The 20,535-nt window shown below is 63.9% G+C and overlaps 2 protein-coding genes across 6 annotated transcripts in view; one reads left to right on the forward strand and one right to left on the reverse strand.

Annotated features, from left to right (window-relative positions):
- Nucleotides 1-1,659, forward strand: part of LOC119146489 (SREBF chaperone) — a 68,565-nt gene extending 66,906 nt beyond the window's left edge. For 3 of the 4 annotated variants that reach the window (XM_037384249.1, XM_037384248.1, XM_037384250.1), the window contains exon 23: nucleotides 110-355. In XM_037384249.1, the coding sequence (XP_037240146.1) occupies nucleotides 110-355 (246 nt within the window). Of the gene's footprint in view, nucleotides 1-109 lie in introns of all 4 variants that reach the window. The other variant, XM_037384251.1, reaches the window with a different exon arrangement.
- On the reverse strand, nucleotides 1,641-19,834 carry PTPN23 (protein tyrosine phosphatase non-receptor type 23). 2 transcript variants are annotated; one of them, XM_037384247.1, is made up of 25 exons: nucleotides 19,687-19,834; nucleotides 16,763-16,837; nucleotides 15,392-15,519; nucleotides 14,703-14,779; nucleotides 13,669-13,718; nucleotides 12,958-13,089; nucleotides 12,427-12,507; nucleotides 11,005-11,136; nucleotides 10,751-10,798; nucleotides 10,411-10,467; nucleotides 9,771-9,829; nucleotides 9,422-9,501; nucleotides 9,088-9,202; nucleotides 8,637-8,702; nucleotides 8,136-8,281; nucleotides 7,352-7,672; nucleotides 6,839-6,993; nucleotides 6,542-6,693; nucleotides 6,118-6,297; nucleotides 3,682-5,908; nucleotides 3,320-3,501; nucleotides 3,044-3,148; nucleotides 2,819-2,957; nucleotides 2,623-2,736; nucleotides 1,641-2,552 (listed from the first exon to the last, which is right to left on the reverse strand). In XM_037384247.1, exons 1-25 carry the CDS (start codon nucleotides 19,768-19,770, stop codon nucleotides 2,022-2,024), a joined length of 5,436 nt encoding a protein of 1,811 aa, XP_037240144.1. In that variant the 5' UTR covers nucleotides 19,771-19,834; the 3' UTR covers nucleotides 1,641-2,021. The 2 variants fall into 2 exon arrangements, with proteins under 2 accessions (XP_037240144.1, XP_037240142.1); XM_037384245.1 differs by having other exon boundaries at nucleotides 3,320-3,504.
- Nucleotides 19,835-20,535: the final 701 nt, after the last annotated feature.

Below are 20,535 nucleotides of genomic sequence, written 5' to 3' on the forward strand. Positions count from 1 at the left end.
AGGGGCTGTGGCTAATCGGCCTGTTCTGAAGTGGCGTGGGCCGGCAGAGGAGCTCCCTCCCGGCTGTCTGCCTGCGCTCGGCTCCCTCACATACCCTCATTCCACGCAGGAGATAGGCTGTGGCGCCAGCCTGGGCGTCATCTCCGACAACCTCCTGGTGACGGGAGGCCAGGGCTGCGTCTCCTTCTGGGACATCGGCTACGGGGACCTGCTCCAGACTGTTTACCTCGGGAAGAGCAATGAGTCACAGCCAGCACGGCAGATCCTCGTGCTGGAGAATGCTGCCATCGTCTGCAACTTCGGGAGCGAGCTCAGCCTGGTCTACGTGCCCTCGGTGCTGGAGAAGCTGGACTGAGGAGGGGCAGGTGCTGGAGCCCAGGTGGAGGGAGGCAGGTGGGATGGGGCACCCAGGCCCCTGCTGCCGTCGAAGGCAGGGGCTGAGGGGACGGGGACACCAGCTCCATTGCTCTGTCCGCACCTCCGTTGCCTCCCCGCCTCGTAAAGTGGACTCTCATCACCTGCAGCCCGCAGGGCCTGAGCCGGCGTCTTCATCCCCACTTCCCCCATCCTCTGCACGGTCACTGGGGCATCCTGGGGCTGCGAGGGTGGTGCGGAGGGACACGGGGGAGCCACAGGGACGGGGGCACCCAAGGTGCTGAGCTCTGCCCCAGCACCCTGCTCGGTGGTGCCAGCTGCCTGGGGAGGGGCAGCAGCAGGGCTAGTGGGGCAGCGGGGCCTCTTACCTTGGGGCAGCAGAGCTCCGCTGGGCCCTGCTCTGGCTCAGCGCGTTCCAGCTTGGTCACAGCCCAGCCTGGCTGTGGCTGCTCAGCTCACCCGGCAGGTGCCACCGGGGCTGACCTCGCCTGGGCACTTGGCTCGGCCTCCATGTGCCTTAGAGCAGAGGCAGGGCCACATCCCGCCTGGCCTGGCCACGGGCCTGCCCCGCTGCTCGCGGGCTCTGTGCTGCAGCAGTCCCTGCCCTATTTATTTATATGCTGTATATATTTATTTATTATGGCAGGAGAGCGCGGGAGCAGCTCGCCCGCCCTCCCTTGCTCCACCAAGCCACAGTGGCGGAGCCAGGGAGTTCAGCCCTGCTCCCGCATGCAGCTGCCCCTTCCTCCTTCACCCAGCCTGCGGCAACAGCACCTTCCTCCTCCTCCTGCTGCTGCTGTGGGGCCAGAGGCCTCAGGCTGGCAGCCCTTGCCCCATGGTCCCCGCAGGAGCCGGGCAGGGAGCCCCCCCACCCGAGGCTAGGGGCTGCAGCAGGGAGCCCCACCACCGGGCTTCTCCCCCGCCACCGCCGGCAGGGCTCGGCCCCCCTTCCCCGGTTGCACTACAGGCCCCACCGCCCCCTCCAGGAAGGGGGCATGAGCCTGGTGGTCCCAACCCTGCCTGCGAGCAGAGCCGGGGCCAAGCCCGCCGCTAACACCTGCTCACCGCCCTCCAGTAAACACCGATGATGTCTGTTAATTGCAGCCTGGTGATTGTAGAGGCAGCGCCGGGCTGGGGGCAGGCCGGGACCCCCGGCACCGCCGCCCCGCACCTCGGGTGGCCTTAGCCCGGCTGTACGCTTTGTACCGTACAGGGACGCTTTTTGTACCAGATCGTGTTTTATAATGTGTACGAGGACACCTCCATTAAACAGAACTAACCCGAGCCTGGCTGTGCCGCTGGCGACCTCTCCTCACCCGGAGGGGCTGAGCACCCCACGCCGCCGGCAGCACCGGGCCCAGCACGGCTGCGGGTCTAACTCTTTATTTTAGTAGCAAAGAGCTGAAAAAGTCAGTTCTAACTGGAGTCAAACATGGCAAGTGCCAGTGTTACACCTGTACAAAGCAGAGGGGCTGGGGGGGCGCAGGGGATGGCAAACCACCCCCCCCCCCCGGTGTCCCCCACACCCCGGGGTGCTCCCATCCCCCCCTGGGGAAGGCAGTATCTGCAGGCGGGGGGAGCAGGCAGCGCCTGCAGCTGTAGTGCTGGCTCGGGGAGGGGGGTGGGGTGGGGGCCCCGCTGCCCCCTCACGTCTTGTTGAGTGTCCAGAGCGGGTCGAGCATGCTGAGGGGGTCGTCGCTGGGCCGGGGTCCCCGCAGCCCCTCACCTGTCTGCGCCTGCAGGAAGTTCTGCTTGTTCATGCGCTGCTTGCCCTTGAGGGAGGCGTCCAGGCTGAAGGCCTCGGGCGTCAGGGAGGCTAGCAGCTCCAGTGACGAAGAGGAGGGGGCGGCAGGGGGGGCCACCGGCTGCCCCCCGGGTGCCTCGGGGCTCTCCGCCACATGGTTGCTGCTCTGGGTGTCAGCAGGTGGCTCAGGGATGGGTGGCCCCGGTGGGGAGGGCTCGGGGCTGGGGGCACCACCGCTGTCCATCACACCATCAGGCAGCACCTCGGGGTCGGTGGTGTCTGGCAGGGGGGCAGGATCCGGCCCACAGCCCGCCCCGGGCTCAGTGCTGGATCCCCCCGGCTTGATGCTCAGCTTGGCGATGGTGGCCTGGATGGAGCTGATGGGCATGTCCCCCCCCAGCACCAGGTCCTGCAGGTCCTGGTGGAAGTAGAGCTGCGGGAGAGAGGCCCGGTCAGCAGCGGAGCCCCCCAGCACCCGGGGACGCCCCCCACCCTGCACCCACCTTGGGGGAGGCGCTGTTGGTGGCCTTGGGGGTGGCGGGGGCGCCCACGCCGTGGCGGTGCAGCACCTGCTCGGCATGCAGCAAGACGGCCTCGTAGCAGAACTTGAGGTGCAGCTGCAGGGGAGGGGAGCAGGATGAGGCCCCGCAGGCAGCAGCCCCACAGCCCCGGGGGGGTCTCAGCCCCATGCCCCGCTACCTTCTCCTGGAGCATGTGCTTGCGCTGCTGCCGCATCCGCTTGACCAGCTGGGCTAAGTCGGGGATGCCGTTGCCCGCCTCCACCTCCTGCATGGCCGCATAGAGGAGGCAGAACGCCCCGGTGCGGCCCACCCCAGAGCTGCGGAGAGACCCCTCCAGTTGTGACGGGCCCAAGGGACAGCGGGGGCACCCCCAGGCCCACGGGAGCCCCCCGGCCCCGCTCACCTGCAGTGTACCACCACAGGGGTGTGGAGCGGGCGCTGGTGCAGGTAGTGGCTGTGCACCTCCTGGATGAAGCGGAGCAGGCTCCCCTTGCTGTCGGGCAGGCCCCTGCAGAGGGAACACGTGGCAGGTGTGGGGGTCCTGCTGTCAACCCCCTCAGGACCCCCACGCTGGGGCTGGAGCCCTGAGGCACCCCTGCCTCCAGCAGAGATGGGGCAGTGCTGGGGGTCCCGCAGGATGCCAGCGGCCCACCCTCTGCCCCCCCGCCCCATGGCATACAGCTCCGGCCAGGAGGTGAACTGGAGGTGGATGACGGTGCGCTTGAGGCTCTGGTCCCGGTACTGCAGCGTGATCATCCGCTCCACATGGGTGGGGGTGACCTTCAGGCTGGTGAGGATGAGGGTGACGGGGCCCTGCACCACGGGCTGGCCCCGCTCGGCAGGGAAGTACCGCAGCACCTTCTGCTGTGGGGAGGGAACACAGCAACACCGTCAGCAGTGGGCCTGTGTACCCCTGGCAACATCCCACACACCACCCCCGGGGGGCTGCCATGGGACCCTCAGGCCTGCAGCCACTGCAGGGTGACACCGCAGTCCCGCCCCAGCCAGCTCCACCAGCCGCGTGTCCAGGGAAGCGTCTACCTTGTCCAGCTCCTGCTCCGACACCAGCATGACAATGACGGAGACCTTCTGCTCGTAGATCATCAGCCAGAAGTCGGCAGCGGTGCCCAGCAGCGGGGCCTGGGTGGCGATGATGGTGGGGCAGTATGGCGAGAGGTCCTCCACCCTGCTGGCGTTGATGTAGTCATCCTTGCCCGAGCAGAGGACGACGCGGTTCCTGTCGTAGGGCATGATGTCCTGGTGCCGGTTCTTCATGGAGTAGCAGCGGGCAATGGCGATGGAGAGCTGCCGGGCGTCCCGCTCCTGGGCATCCTGCAGCTCCTTCCAGACGGCATCCAGCTCGGCACCGCCACCAGGCCCCGGCTGCTCCAGCCCCTCCACCAGCCTGCGGAAGCGGTCGAGCTCCGCCAGCAGCCGCAAGATTCGCTCCGGCTTCTCGTAGGGGTCGTTCTCGATCAGCTGCACCGCCTTGGGCTTCTGCCCCTCCTTGGCGTCCGCCTTGGTGGGCTGCAGCAGGGGCTGGCCCACCGCCGCCTTGGAGCCGCCGTGCTGGCTCTCGGGGCTGGACGACAGGAGGTCGTCGGTGGAGGAGCTCTGCCGCTGGAAGGGGGCCTCGCCAGGCCCCGGGGGGAGCGCAGCCGTGCCCGGCGTCAGTGAGGGCGGGGGTCTCTGTGGCAGGGGCTGCATGGGCAAGGCTGGCTGCGGGGAGGGGGCCGGGGAGGGGACGAGGGGGCCCTGCACCACCACTGCGCCCTGCACCTGGTTCAGGCCGGGGCTGGGAGAGGGGGCGACGTGGTGGGGGCCAGCCTGGCTGGCGGGGGCAGCCGGGGCAGGGCCCAGAGCCATGGTCCCGGGGGGCAGCTGGCTGCTGGGGGCGGCAGCGCTGGGGCAGAAGGGCAGAGCCGGGGAGCTGGCGGGCACCGGCTGCAGCCCCCCCAGCGCGGTGTGCAGGGGCTGGGGGGGGGGTGGGGCCTGGCTGGGGGCCCTGGGGAAGGGCAGGGCCCCCGTGTGCGGGGCCAGGCCCTGCCCAGGCAGCTTGTCCTGCCCCGGAAGCGGGTAGAGCTGCGGGGGCAGCGGTGGCTGCCCAGGGGCTGCTGGGGGCAGCTGCCCCACAGGGCCGGCAAAGGGCTGCTGGGCAAACTGGGCCTGGGACGGCAACGGGGGCCGGGCGCGGGGCTGGAACTGTAGCGGCACCTGGGCTCTGCCCGGGGGCAAATAGGGGGGCGGGGGGAACTGCTGGGGGCCCTGGGCCCGGGCGGGCATCTCCACGCTGGGCTGGAGCTGCGCTGCAGGAGCGAAGGCGTGCGGGGGCTGCCCGGGGGGGAAGGGGTGCTGAGCCGGCTGCCCGAAGGGCTGCAGCCCACCCTGGGCATAGGGGAAGGGGGCTGGGGCTGCCGCTGGGCGCTGCGGGGCCAGGAAGGGGCCTGGGGGCACGGCCGGCCCCTGGCTGGGGACTCGTGGGGGCGCGGTGCAGCTGGAGATGGGGGCCTGGATGCTGTCCACCGTGGTGGTAGCCGGCCGGGTGCCTGGGGCTGGCTCAGGGCCACCAGCAGCTGGCTGGGCACCCATGGGCGGCCCCAGGGCGGGGGGCCTGAGGGGGCCAGACGCGGGCACCCCGGGCTGGCCCAGGCCGTAGGAGGCAGCAGGAGCCGAGCCGGGCAGGGGGGCATGCTGCGGTGACGAGCGCGGGGGAAGCATGTGTGGCCCCGCGTAGCCGGGCTGCACCGGGGCTCTGATCAGTGGGGTGGCCGGGAAGAGCTGGGGGGCAGCGGAGGGGGCTGAGCTGGGGGGAGGCCCGGCCACCTGCGGGGCAGAGGGCTGCAGGAGCTGCACCGGACCCCCCCCGGCAGGGGGAAAGGGGCTCGGTGCCGAGGTGGGCGCTGCCGGCAGGCGGTAGTGCCCGGGCAGCACAGGGGGCCCCGGGAGGTGGGCAGGGGTGAAGGGCGGCAGCGGGGCACTGGCCAGCTGGGCCACGAAGGGCTCGGGGCCGGGGGGCCGCAGCCCAGCAGCCAGGGCCGGGTTGAGGGCGAGGGTGGCCAGCGCGGGGGGCGGCAGGCGAGCCAGGTGCACGGCCAGCACGTCGGGCGGCAGGCTGCGCAGCTCCTCAGGCAGCTCCGGCAGCACCAGGGAGCCCAGCGGCGGCAGCTCCCCGGCGTCCAGCCCGCCGCCACCGTCCAGCTCCAGCGGCTTCTTCTGCAGCGCAGGTTTGGGGGCCGTGGGCCGAGGGGGCGGCTGCTTCTTCATCTCCCTGCCGGGGGGCAGCGGAGCTCAGCACCCAGCGGGCCTAGGGGGTGATGTCCACCGCCCCCTCGGGCGCAGGGAGCCCCCGCACCATGGCCACAGCCTGGATCACCCAGCAGCACCCAAAGGTGCCTCCCACCCCCAGGGTGTCACACTGGGGACCCCAAGCCTGGCCTTCCACCCGCACGTCTCTACCACGGGCACGGCCCCACCTACTTCTCCAAGATCTGCTGCCTGCTGGCCTCGGCGGCTTGGCAGGCGGCCCGGGCCTTCTCCAGCAGTTTGGCGGCTTTGCCCTCCAGGTCGGTGTAGAAGTCCTTCCCCTCCTGCGATTTCTTCATCAGATCCTCATAGGCTTCGTAGGAGGCCACCAAGGTCTGAACGGTGGTGTTCCACCTGGGGAAAGACAGGGCAGAGGGGCTGAGCAGGGATTGAACATCAGGCCAAAGCTGGGTGTCCCCACTCCTGGGGAACCCACCGGGTGCAGAACTGCCCCCAGCAGCACGGTGGGACGGGGACAGAGCTGGCAGTGACCCCACATCGCTCCCCTGGGGAGCGCGAGGGCTGTTCCCGGGCACCGAGATCCCACACCAGGAAATACTCCCCCCCTAGCGCTGCAGCCACCCTGCACACCACTCACTTGTGCTCCACCTCGGCCAGTGCCTTGCGTACAGCCGCATATTTGACATTGGCATCCGTCAGGGCCTTCAGGACGTTCTCCTGGGCAGCCAGGTTCTGCTCCAAGTAGACCTTGATCTGGTCGTACTTCTTCAGCTGCTCCTCAAAGAGTTTCTGACAAGAGAGGGGAGGACCTGAGGGGCCACAGGCGGCTGGGGAGGCTCGGGGTGGGTTGCGAGGGAGTGGAGCTCTTGCTGCAGCCCTCACCGGGACGTGCGGCACCAGAAAGGGCTTCCCCCAACACGGCGGCAGCACCCACCTTCATCTCAGAGCGGTCGGTGGTGACCAGCGAGGTGGTGATATCATCCTTCTGGATCATTTCACGCAGCTGCTGCTCCAGGGATGTCCGCTGGTCCCTCATCTCCTGCACCTTGGCCAGGATTCGCTTCAGGTTCTGCAGCACCTGCTTGTCATCTGTGGGACAGGGAGGGCTGAGCAGCCGTGCCGAACCCCACCGAGCCCGGCGCAGCCTCCCCAGCCTGAGCCCTCTCATGGGCCATGCTGCAGCCCAGGGAGGGAACTGCAGGGGTAAGGACCCAGCCCGTGGCTTCTCCTGGCACAGCCGGCGGAAGCCAGGCATTTGCCAGCACAGTAACCGGGCCTGTGCCCCCTCTGCCCCCACACCAGGGTCCCATTCCGCACATTTTTCAGGGGGAGAACCCCACCCCCCAGCTCGCAAGGGACCACCAGCTGGCCAATGCCAATGCAGCACCAGCAGAGGCCCAGGGCAGCACGAGGGGGAGGCAGCCCCCCGGCACGACGCACCGCTCACCTTCGGTCAGGGTGGGCGAGGGCAGCGCGGCCCGGACCTGCTCCAGTGGCCCGCTGAGCAGGCGGAGGTTGCTGATGTGCAGGTTCATGGCTTTGTGGAGCTCGGTGTTGGTGAAGCTGGCCTTCTCGTGCACCTCCATGTACTTGGAACACTCCTTGCTGACCTCAGCCAGCCCTGGGGACGGCGGTGGGGGGGACCCCTGGGGTGGCGGGACCTTCCCAAGCAGCTCCTGCAGCTTCTGCTCCTGGGCCTTGTCCTCCTCGAGGAGATCTCTGATCTCCTTCAGAGAAGCCTCCACATCAGTGAAGACACCGGAGAGCACTGGAGGGGAGACACACGGAAGCTGCCCAAGGGCTGGACCACCATCTACTCCCGAGCTCTCCTGGTCCCCCACCCGCTCCGAGCGCGCAGCCAGGCATCGGCACAGCAGCCCAAGGAGTAAATCTGGCTGTGGGCACCCAGAGGAGACAAGGACACCCAGCCCAGATGCGCCAGGCTCAGGGCCTGCACTGGGCTCCAGACAGCACTGACCTCCTTGGTTGCGGCCCCTGGGAGGCTGCAGCCACCGGCAAGGTGACGCTGGCCCAGCCTGTGAGGAAGCACCATCCCCCCCACAACCAGCCAACGGGAAAAACACTTCGGGGTTCAGGAATTCATGTCAGCAAAAATTTAGCCGTCAGAGCGGCCATTCCCAACACCAAGCGCCAGCTGAGGATCAGCATGCTTGCCCCCAGGGCTGGCCCAGACACCCCTGGTCCTCCTCCATGGGTCCCCATGTCCCTACCCTGCATGGACTGGACGAGGTTCTTGACGGTGTCGGGGCGCACGCTGAGCGCAGCACATTTCTCCATCAGGATGGGGGGGATGTGACTGTACATGTCCAGGTTGTCCACAGTCTCAGGGTCCAGCTGCATGGAGTCCATGAACTGGCTGTAGGTGAGAAAAGAAGCCCCTGAGCGGTGGCACAGCCTGCCCACCCCCCTGCAGGTCACCCCCATCCCAAGTGGCAGCCAGCTCAGGGCGCAGCACCACGGTACTGTCCCCAATGGACTATGCAAAGCTGCAGGGTGAATTTGGGGACCAGCCACCAGGACTGGAACCTGCTGGGGGACAGGGTCTGCCCACAGCTGGGCAAACTGGGACTTGCTCATGCTCAGCACGAGGGTAACAGATCAGGGATGCACGTGTTCGCATCGGGGCTGGGGTGGGAGCCCAGCGAGGGGATAATCGGGACAGCCCTGTGCCCGGCCACAGGGAGCCCCACGCAGGCACGGCTCACACGTACTCCAGCACTTCATTCTTGGCTTCGATTTTCACCATCACGTCTCTCAGCAGTTTGGCTTTCTCCTCGCTGCGACAGAGAAGAGAAAAAAGATAATTCTTCAGTACTGCGACAGGACTGTAAGTCACGAGAACTCCAAGCCCTGTGGGCATCGGCCAGAGCCTCGCCCATCCCTGGGCCTTCGGGGCAGCAAGGCCAGCGCCAGCTGCCAGGAGGGACGCTGGACAGGAGCCAGGCACGAGGACAACTCAGGGACGGCGGTGGTTCCCCAAGGAAACCGCTGCGGCCTGTCTGGTCCCCTCCAGCTCCCTTCAGCCTGCGGACAGGTGGTGGCACGGGCTCCTTGGGGAGCTCAGTGCTGGAAATCTGCACGCCCAGCCCTGTGACCGCTTGTGGCAGGCTGCCCCGCTCCGGCCGGAGCCGTGCCCCCCCTGTGCCACGGCCCCGGACACACCTGTACAGGGAAGAGGCCTCGTGGGCAGCCATAGGCACCAGTTTGGCAAATATATCGGGGCCGGTGACGGCCGGATCAGTGGGGTTGACGGGGAGGGCTTTCACCAGCGGGGCACCTGGGGGTTGAACACACAACATGTGCCTGTCAGAAACCTCCACGGTGAACAGATTATTCCCAAAACAGCTCTTCCTTCTCAACACTGCCATTCCTGGCATATCCCCGGAAAGCCCAGCACTGTGGCGTGAAGCCCCACTGGCTTCCCAGAGCCCTGTGGATTCACTGTGTGCCCCTCTCCCCTCAGGAGCTGGCAGGAGAGGGCACTGCCCACCCTCACCTTTCACAGACTGCAGGGTGTCCAGTGCAGGCACAGCTTCATGGTAGATGAAGTCGTTGTCCTTTTTGGCTGAATTGTACCTAGAAACAAGCAGCAATGCCACGCCTATGAGAAGCGGAGGGCATCCCCGGCTCCCTGAGCTCACTCCCAGTGGCGTCAGGCCCTGGGTCTCTTGGGATCGCTCCAGAGAGAGCAAAGAGCAACCTCCTCATGTCTCAAGAGCCTCAGGCAGCACGGGGTGCTTGGCTCTGCGTGTCGGGGGACACTGGGGACACTCCCTGGGCTGCTCCAGCCACTGGGCATTTCTGACACCCAGAGAAGCAGGACGGTGCCCCATGCACAGACTCACTTGCCACCAATCACATCCATGGTGAATCTCAGGGCTTCCTGGACAGTTTCAGGCTGGCCCTGCAGAAACGAGGGTGAGTTAGCACAGGCTGAGAACAGGTGTCGCTGTCCCAGCAGCTGATCGCAGCCCTGTGTGCTGTGACCACAGCCCGAGCGTGCCCATGAGCCGGCAGCAGCCTTGCCAGCCACCTCTCCTTGTGCCCCATAAAGGAACCCAGATGCCTGGAGGCCCCAGATCCTTTGTGTCCCAGTTTCACATGCCACCGGGCTGCGCTTCCCCAGTGCAGGCACCAGTAGCTCTGTGGGGAGCCCACCAAGGTGGCAGGGCTGAGCGCTGCAGACCCGCTGCCCATGTGCTCCTGCACAGCTAAAACCAAAACAACCCTGCTAAAACCTTGGTAGGCCAAGCAGCCAGGAGATACCAGGGCCTCGGGCTTGGCTGGACGTCCCAGAGGGAAGCAAAGTGATGCTTTGAGAAGCCAGCACAGGTCTGCCGAGCTTCTGAATGGCAAGGAAAGCTTCTAAACTGACACCAGTTCTCATCTTCCCAGCCTGGCATCCCACCAGCCTGAGCTCGAGCCCAGCACAGTGGCTTCAAAAACCCAATTCAAAAACCCTGCCCAGCTGGGGCAGGAACACACCTTTGCCAGCTTGATAGCTTCGTTGAGTTTATCCAGAGCACTCTGGAAGTAGATGACCTGCAGAGAGACTGGGAATTAGGGTTGGTGCAGAAGTAGATGCCCTTGCTTTGCACAGGAACAGCACCACCAGTCCCCACAGCTTCCTACAGCATAACTGGGCTTTCCAAGAATACCCACAAACGCTTGCAGGAGGCAGGACATCGCTGGTGATACATTCATGTCCCCAGGGCGTGGGTACCCAGCATCGTGGGTGTGACAATCTCTGCCAGGACTCAACCCCCCAGGGCAGGACACAATCCTTAGCCTGGATCAGGAGACAGGCCGACATGGCTCTGCTTACCCTTTCCCCGAACTTCTGCTGCTCCTCAGCCTGTTTTCCCATGTGCAGCTGCAAGAAAACACGCAGAGCTCTGTAACTCCAGGGAAATCTTTGAAACGGGCAATAAAATCCCACAGTGGCCCGAGCCCATTTATTGATGGTGTTTTGCTGCTGAGGGGTGCTCACCACGACTGAGCAACCCAAACTGGGACGGGAGCAAAGGCCGGGTCCCCCCACCAAAGCCAAGCAGCCCCCCAGTTTGTCTCCCCACTTACATGGGCCACAGCAGCAAAATAGTAGATTTTCATCTGAACCAGCTTCTTCCAGTCCTTCTGGATCTTTCCCAGCAGCGAGGCTGTTTCCGAGTTTTCCAGTGCGCGGCAGGCCTCCTTGTAGTAATCCACCACCTAGGGAGAGAGAGATGGGTGTTTAAACCCCACAAAAATTTGGATCCTAGGTGGAACCGAGCACAGCAAGGGAAAGAGGATGCACCAGCACGGGTGTTTGCGCCCAAGGACTCGGATCACCCAGCCAGCACATCAAAATGTGCCATGGGGGACTTGCACATGAGTTTTGGGTCAGAGCCAGGGCTAGTGACATCACCACGGTAAACCTACCTCACACAGAGGGTCCAAATCCCAGAACGGTTTGGGTTGGAAGGGACCTTGAAGACCCCCCAGTCCCACCCCTGCCACGCGCAGGGCCCCCTTCCCCCGGCCCCGGTGGCTCCCAGCCCCGTCCAGCCTGGCCTTGGGCACTGCCAGGGCTGGGGCACCCACAGCTGCTCTGGGCAGCCCGTGCCGGCGCCTCGCCGCCCTCACAGGGAAGGATTTCTCCCTCAGCTCTGATCTCCATCTGCCCTCTCTCAGCGCAAAGCCGTTCCCCCTTGTCCTGGCGCTGCAGGCCCTTGGGAAAAGCCCCTCCCCAGCGTCCTCGCCGGCCCCTTTGGGTGCTGGAAGGTGCTCCAGGGTCTCCAGGAGCCTTCCCTTCTCCGGGCTGAACAGCCCCAGCACTCCCAGCCCGGCTGCGCAGCAGAGGGGCTCCAGCCCTCTGGCCATCTCCGTGGCCTCCTCTGGCCCCGCTCCAACAGGTCCGTGCCCTCCTTATGCTGGGGGCCCCGGAGCTGGAGGCGGCGCTGCAGGGGGGTCTCAGCAGAGCGGGGCAGAGGGGCAGAGCCCCCTCCCTCGCCCCGCCGGCCACGCTGCTGGGGATGCAGCCCAGGGCACGGGGGGCTTTCTGGGCTGCGAGCGCACGTGGCCGGGTCACGTCCAGCTTCTCGCCCACCAGCACCCCCAGTCCCTCTCCTCAGGGCTGCTCCCAATCCATTCTCGGCCCAGCCTGTGGTGACACTGGGGATTGCCCTGATCTGGGTGCAGGACCTTGTGCTTGGCCTTGTTGAACCCCATGAGGGTCACAGGGGCCCATCTCTCAAGGCCCCTCTGGATGGCTTCTCTTCCCTCTAGAGCATCTCAAGCTCTCCTTTGAGGAGCTGATGGCTGTGCTTGAAGCCCGAGGCAACGAAAGCAGCCCATGCTGCTGTCTGACTGCACTGACGCCATGCAGGATGCGGGACACCCTCCCCATGTTCCCAACCCCACGCGTCACTCTGTGCAGCAGGAGCGTGGCTGTGCCGGGAACAGCAAGCGCTGAGGCTGAATCAGCCAGTTTGGCACAGCAGAAAGTGCTCAGGAGCTCACCTGGGCGCTGATCCGGGCCACAAGGAAACTCTTCCTGTTGTCCAGCATGGACTTCTCCAGGAGACACTCCTGTGCCTGGCCCTACCAAAGACAAGAGGGGAATACTCTGTTTCCTCTCCACCTTGGAACAACTCCGGTATCCAAACCAGCGCCAGGCCCTGACCCCTGGCAGGACCCACCAGCTACAGCCCCTTCCTTGACAGGGCAGCGGACCCCAGCAAACGCCAGCCTCAAGGGATGCCCAAACAGCCCAGGGATGAGCAGAGTGGTACAGAGCCTTCCCACTTCCCCGCTGCCTCCCCAGACCTCCTTCCCTCCTGCAGGTGGGAGCCCCTCTTGCCTACAGCAGCACAGACCCTGGCAAGGGGCACCGGGGTCCCACCTCAGCTAGCTCCAAGCACTTGAGCTCCACAGGGAGCACCCAACTCTACAAACGCCCCTCGCCCAGTTGAGTGGCAGCTGCCCTTGAGGTGTGCAAGGAGCCGTCCCAGTGCAACCAGCACCCTGGTGGAGGCAGAACCCAGTTCCTACCAGCATGAGGTTGATGTTGAGGTTGAGGATCTGGTGGCTCATGTCTACACTGTAGGAGTGAGGGAAGTGATCCCGCAGGTAGGTAAACGCCCCGGCAGCACACTGGAAATGGGTGCAGGAAACTTTCATGCCCTGAGAGAACAGAACACGTGTCAGGTGCGCACAGCCCTCCTGCACGCACGCCAAGCCAGCCGACATCCGTAGGCATGTACCAAATTCGTGGAGCCTCGGTCAGACTGGAAAAGCAGCAACCTCCTTTCACACAGCAGGGTTAGGGTGATAAACCCCAGCTCAGCAGGGGTTAGATGTTCCCCGTGCTGCCTGTGCCTCCTCCGAGACCCCAGAAAGCAGCTGCCACAAACCCGGAGCAAATCCCTGGGGATCACAGGGCTCTAAACAGCTCGGCGCTTTCCCCAGCTATGCACGCCCTGAGCTGCGTCAGACCTCCCCCCTCTGACCTCTGTGGCAGAGCCTTGCCACAGCAGGGACAGCAATGATGGGGCAGGGGGGGACACAGCCATGAAGGGGGTGGCCCCTCCTAACACTCTACAGCCACACTAGGTCACAGCAGACATCCAAAGCTGGTGTCTGATGTTGAGATGCTTGTAACTACCCGTGTTACGGTGGAAAAAGTACTTGGTGCTACTGGTTGGTGGCTGTTAACCACGAGGGAGAGAAAAGTCATTAAGGGAGGACCCAGGGGATCATTACCTCCTCGGACACTCTCTTGTCCATGGCACCCAGCATGGAGTGTAGCGCACCTGCGGAAAGAGGACGGCAGCTCAGTAGGGTGAGGGCACCTGCCAGCAGCCACTCACCGCTCCTGGAGAAGCCCAAATCTGCGACAAGCGGGCCACAGCCACCCAGCAGCACCCAGCTGGCTCCCTGGGCCAGCGGGACACAGGGAGCTGCAGTACTCAGGGTCCCCATCTCACAGGGCACCAGAGGAGTGAAAGGCTGCACATGCAAGTTGTTTGGCACAGACAAATCCCAGGCTGGAAACAAACCCTCAGTATGGAAAAGCAAATAGCAAACACCCTCCTGGCTTAGCAGACGTGTTTCTTCAAGGTTCAGGGAGCAGCGCTGGGCTGGGCTTTAAACTAAACTGCTTTGCTCTGTGCATGGTGGGCTGGGAAAGCACAGCCACCTCCTGAGCTGCAGTGAAAGGGACAGCGGCAACGCCCGGGATGGGAGTATTTTCAGGTGCATTAAGTGGCCAGGGGCTGAGCATCACCTCCCCTCAGGGGCTACCAAAAAAGCCCCACTCTGAGCCATGATTGCCCATGGCTGGAGAGCACGGGTAGGGGGACAAGCATTAGATTTGATGCTTTACATCCATTTGCTGCTTTTGAGGAGACGAGATGCTGGATGAGCTGGACAAAGCCTGGCTGAGGCTGTCACCATGCTAGAAAGGGCACTTGCAATGCTGCAACCTGATGTCAGCCTCCTCGGTGCAACCTCTGACTGAGATGTAGGGCATGCTCACAGTGGAAGGGAAAGGAGAGGAGCTTCTGACAAAAGCCAAAGTCAACCTCTCATGCAGTTCCACTGCTGAGCACCCAGCCCCACAGGCAGCATGGAGGAGGGGAAGAGGCACAACCCCGCTAAGCCACGGCTGCTGGTGGGACCAGGCAGGCTGAGCTGCTGCCTGGCCGCTCCGAGGAATGCTGATGTGGAGCAAAGGCCGGGCAGAGAGGAGGGACATCCCTTGCACCAAGAGGGCAGCCGGTCTCCCAGGCCCTTACCCAGGTTGTAGAGGATGCACGCCTGCTCATACTTGATGTCCTCATGAGTCACTGTCTTGCCTGAGAAGATCTCAGTCCTGTGAGGAGAGAAGCCTGGTTAGCAGCTGTAGATGGAGTTACTGGTGTTCCTGGGCACAGGTCATGTGCCAGAAAATGGTTCTGTCAGGCGACATGATCCCTCAGAGGTTCAGGGAAGGGGCCCTCGTGCCCAATATCACCCTGGGCATCAAATCAAGGTGCCAGAGGCGGTTGGAATGGTGCATCTCCACATGGCAGGCTTGTTTTGGCTTTGTAAGCGCAGACATCCCCTTTACACACAGCCAAGTATCTTTGCCGCCCAGGGTGATCTCAGCCCTGTCACCTTGCACGGTGACACTGTCCTGCCTCTGCCTTGTATCCCCTCAGAGACAACCATGTTGCCTTATGGCTGGGCTTAGACATCCTGCCAGATCCCCAGGGCAGGACGCCATTTCCCAAGAGGTCCCCAGGACACCCAGGTACAGCTGCTGGGTGGCAGGGAGGAGCATATCAGATGCTGGTGAAGGACATGCGCAGGGAAGAGGAAGCAGATGCTCTGCTTTGGGTCAGCATCTGCATTTCAGGAAGCTCCCGCTGGGAGCCGATCCTCCCATTTGCAAAGCCTGAGTCCCATGCCAGAAAGAGGGTACAGGGAAGCAGCTCCTCCTCACCATGCAATGGGGACCGCCGCCTCCTGCTCGGCGCCCATGGGGATGCGGCTCTGCAGGTAGTGGAGTTGGCCAAAGTACTTCCGCAGCGTGCTGCAGCCCTCAAAGTCCCTGGGCACGTTGACAGCACTCTGGAGGGGAGAGAGGAGGAGGAAGAGGCTGCCCTGGGGACAGGTAACATGGTACAGGCTCACGGGTAACACGTCAGGCAGGAACTTCAGGCAGCCTGCCTGATTTGTGGTGAGATCCGCAGGCAGAAGTAGGAGCCTTCACAAAGGGGACAGCCAGAGCTGGGCATCAGCCGGCTCCCTCGGGATGAAGCAGCACTGCAGGAAGGAGCCAGGCTTTACAGAAAAAACTGATGTAATACAGCTAGAAAAACAGGTCTGTTCACCTAAAAACGAGGCTGGAGGGAGCCACTTTATGGATCTAGAGCAACCGGTTTGGGAAAAGTCTCTGCTCTCCCCAGCACAGGCTCCTAAGGGTGAAAAACGGGAGGAATTTGGGAGTGACTGAAATGGGGGTGTCCTGGACAGGGCACAGGAGCCACTGCTATGGCAAAGCTGTAAGAGCAAGAGACCCAGAAAAGGTTTCCCAGCCTCCAGGTTCATAGTTAAGCCCATGGACAGATCCCCAGCTGTGGGTGCTGAAGCACCCACCCACCTCTGTTCCTTACTGGAAGGCCACCTCTATGCTTTGGAGACGCTGGTGAGGTGACCCCGGTGCCAGCATGAGTTACCCCAGCTACACTCTGTGCATCAGGCTTATGGCCCTGCTACAAAACCTACAGTGTGACACAAACCAGCACCAGTCCTGGCTCAGGGCCAGTCTCTGACTGTCACCACCTGGTTTTACTGTCCCTGTCTCAGCTACCAGCTGTCTGGGGCTGAGGCTGTCTCTAACCAGCTCAGCACCCCCAAAACTGGTGACCCCAGTGACTAACACAATTGTTTAGGCTCTGGAGCAGAGCGTGAAGGGCTGATTTATTCCCTGCAAAGACTTCAGGCACCAGCCCAACCAGACAAAGTGATTTCTTCCACCCAACAGGGAACTGGTATTCAACATAAAACCTCGCAAATTCAGGGAAGTGGAATCAGCAAAGCCCTAACGCCCAACCCCTGCATGCTCCTCGGGAAGCCTGAATCATATGAGGAGCCTAAGATGCAACCCAGCTGCTGAAAGCCTCCTCCGTGGGCTACAGTTGAGGAAGAGGAGCAGCCACAGCAGTGCTCCAGCACAGCTCCCAGTCCAGGGAGGTGGTGGGAGCCAGCATTTGCATCCTCAAGCATGGGGCAGATGATGAAACAGCTCCCCCAGTTCAGCTCTGGGAGATGTCACCAGGGCTGCAAGCAATTTGGGACGAGCCCAGCTTACCTGCCGCAGCAGCTCCAGCTTCCGCAGCTCCTCGTTGTAGTTCTCTGGGTTCTCCCCATAGTTCTTCAGGACAAACTGGAGGAAGAAGAGAGGAGTGAGACACCCTGCAGCACCTTCCCAGCCCCAGAGCGACAACCAGCAGTTCTCTCTGGAGAGGCCTGGGGGAAGCCCTCGCGGCGGGTCTGACAGTGTGAAGGGGCAGGCACTGGCATGGGGTCCTGCATCTCCTAGTTCAGAGCTTGTTTGTCACACAACACCCCCCCCCCACCCCCACCCCCCCAGATCTTGCCCGGCTCCTGTTGAACCTCAGCTTAACACAAAGCCAGGGCTCAGGGTCCTGTGGAGACAACACCCTGGGGAAAGGCACCGATCCAGCACACCCCAGGAGCTGACAGGGACCTCAGAGCTGGGGTGGAAAAACTGGAATCAAGCGGCCATGAGGTCTTGAGCTGTCACCAGTGAACAGGACAGAGTGAATTGAAGTCGCTCCCAGATTCACACCCAATACCCCTCTGTGCTTGAATGAAAGCAAAGCCTCTTGCCATGGTCAGAGGGGAATGTCGCGCTGGCAGTTGGCCAGGAGGCGGCTCATTGCGGCCAGAGCAGAAAGGGAAACGAAACGGGGTAGTGCCTGCCTATGTGGAACAGCATAGCACCGCAGCCCCTGCTGGAGGGGTGCCAAGGCTTGGCCGAAGATGCTCATTAAGAAATAAAATGCTCTGGATCTCCAAGGAAGGCGCTCGGTGATGAATTACACCTCCCCACCGCTGTGGAGGGAGCCGTGGGGACAGAGCTCCCCCAAAACCTGCCTCTAGTGAGGGTTTCAAGATCCCTCGGATTGCAATGCTGTCAGCAAGCACAGTGCTTCCCAGCCACAGCCAGCTCAGGAACCTCCAAGGCTCTGGACAGGAATTTATTCAACTTTTCCAGGCCCAGTTCAGATCTGGAGGCCACTGTCCCCTCTGCTGTAGCTCCCCGTGAGGTGCTGCCCCACGGCCCACGGTACCGCCGGCTCCCCTGGCACTCGCAGGCAGGCACAGTGGGGCTGGAGCCACACCGACGGCTGCCACACCTTATCCCAGCTGGCACAGCATGACTCAGCTCAGCGAACCCGCGATGCCTTCCTCCCAGCACAGGGACGTCCCAGCCACACTAATGCTGCTGGGGTCTGACGGGATGCCCCCCCTCAGCAACCAAAAAAACAGCGTGGTGGAAAGTAGGTGGTGACACAAACACAGGAGAACTCCCACCCTCCATTCTCCTTCCACGTCAACAAATCACGCTTTTCATCCATAGGCAGCACTAGGAAACACCAGTTAGGTGGAGCTTGTTTACAAGCTTAATTAAGTATTGCATCTCCCCTAAGCGATTGGTTTGATCCCCACTGGGGCAGCAAGGACAGGTTGTGTCCCCCATGGCCCTAGGTGACCTCTGGGAAGGAAGGAACTCATTGTCTCGCACCCACTGTACTCTCAACCTTCCTCCAACGGCAACACAAAGGGAACAGAGCTTTTAACTGACTGATGATCGGTCAGCCTGGGCTGCTGGCAGCAGGAGAGCCAGCTCTCCCTTCCTCGGTTCCCCTTTTTACACAAACAAGCTCGTGGGAGCAGAGTGAAAGGAGACACAAAGGATCAGCCATAGCAGATACGGATCGCTAATGACACCCGCCACAGCATTAATGACAACTGGGGGAGGCCAGATCCGGTGGCAGGGCTCGAGGAGGGGCAGCTGTGGCACTGGGAGTCAGTGCAGTCACATGTGGTGGGGACCGACTTGCCAGCTCACCACTTGACCCCAAGGTGGCCGGGGAAGGCTCTGTCCAGGATGGGGAGCGCTCTGAGGACTCCTCTCATCCCAAACTCTGCCCCCCAGCAGCACCACGCTGACCCTGCCCCCCAAGGAGGCAGTGAGGGAAGTGAGGCCAAGCTGGGGATGGGGCCGAGGGGGGCACAGATGTGCTCACGGCCTTGCTCCCTCCATGCCATACAGGGCAAAGCCACCACAGGGTGACAGCCAGGTGATGAGCTACCACACCTCAGCCCCTCCCTGCCCCAGTGCTCCCAGCAGCCCTGCTCCAGTCCTCCCCACTCCTTAACACCCTGGCCCACAGCCCACTCACCCCATCCCTTGCTAGAACTCCCAGCTCCACCAGGGTCCCCCCAGATCCTCAACCCTCTGCACTGCCCTTCCCCACGCACCTCAAAGACTTCCCACCCTCCAAACACCCCCACAGAGCCCCCACCCCACACACTCCCTTCCCTCACAGCCCCCCTGACACCACCACCCCCAATTACTCCCTCCCTCACAGGCCTCACCCCCTCCAACAGCCCCCAAGCACTCCCTGCCCTCACAGCCCCCCCCCCTGCCCTGCACCCCGGTACTCCCCTCCCTCAGAGGCCCTCCAACACCCTCCCCAAGCACTCCCCTCCCGCACACCACCCCAAGACCCCATCCAAGCCCTCCCTTTCCTCACAGACCCCAAGCAACCCTCACGGAGCCCCCCAGGCTCCCCTGCCCCACACCCCACGCACTCCTCTCCTTCACAGCCCCCCTGGCCCAACACCTCAAGCACTCTCCCCCCTCCCAGGCCTCACGTACATCCCCCGTGCCTCCCCCGAGCATTCCCTTCCCTCACAGACCCCCTGCCCCACACCCCACGCACTCCCCTCCCTCACAGGACCCTCGACAATACATACCCCCCGCAAAGCCCTCCACGCCCCTTCCCCCCTCCCAGACCTCACACAGGCCCCCGAGACACCTCCCAAGCTCCCCCTTCCCTCACAGACACCACACAGGCCGCACAGGACCCCCGCCTCCCCCCCACGCACTCCCTCCCTCACAGCCCCCCCGGCCCGCCCCTGACAGTGCCGCCCGCCGCCCCGGCCCCCCACAGGCCCCAGCCGTCCCTTCCCCGGCCCCACCTTCTTGACGGCGGCGTTGAAGGCGAACTCCCCGGCCTCCTTGAGGTCGAGCCAGATCATGGGCATGCGGGGCACGGCCTCCATCCCGGCCTGCGCCCGCCGGAACCGCCCGCCCGCCGGAACCGCGCGCGGGGCCTCACGGGAAACCGAGTCCTCCGGCCGCGCCCCGCCCCGCCCCTTCCGGTATCGCCATTCCCATGGCAATGGCCCCTGCCCCGCCTTCAGGGGTGGGCGGGGCGTCGCCATGGGAATGGCGACGCCTCACTCGGTGATAGGGCCAAACAGCTATGCCCATGGCGACGCCCCGCCCCCGGGGAGGGCACAGGTGGTTCCTATGGCAACGGCCGCCCCCAGTCGGGCCTGGCCCGCTGCGGGCGCGGGAGCCCCCGGCCACGCTGCTGGGGCCTGTCCCCGTGGGGTCCTGCCCGCAGTGACCCCGCAGGCCTCGGCCCCACAGCTGAGGGCAGCTCCAGGCCTGCCTAGGCCTGGCCTGGGCCAGAGCCCGGGGCTCCCCTGGGGCTGGGCCCCGGTGCGGGCTGGGGGCAGCTGGGAGGGCCTTGGGAGCCCCGTTTGGGGCCACTGGACTCCACTGGTGCCCGACTGATCCCCTCACCAACCTCCCCACCCCGGCTCCTGCCCCCGGACACAGTTCCTGGCAAGCAACATGTGACATTAATCAGTGCCAAATGAAACCTCGCCTGTTCTGCCCTGTGTGAGTGCCGCTGGAGCATCTGACCGGGGCGGGCAAAGGAATGTGTCCTGTTCCAGCGGGAAAGCCTCCGGGTCCTGGTGGGAATGGCTCAGCTATCTGCCAACCGAGAGGTTAACTGAATAATCGAAATGTGAATT

This window comes from Falco rusticolus, chromosome 4 (assembly GCF_015220075.1).
Source record: "Falco rusticolus isolate bFalRus1 chromosome 4, bFalRus1.pri, whole genome shotgun sequence".
Lineage (NCBI taxonomy): Eukaryota > Metazoa > Chordata > Aves > Falconiformes > Falconidae > Falco > Falco rusticolus.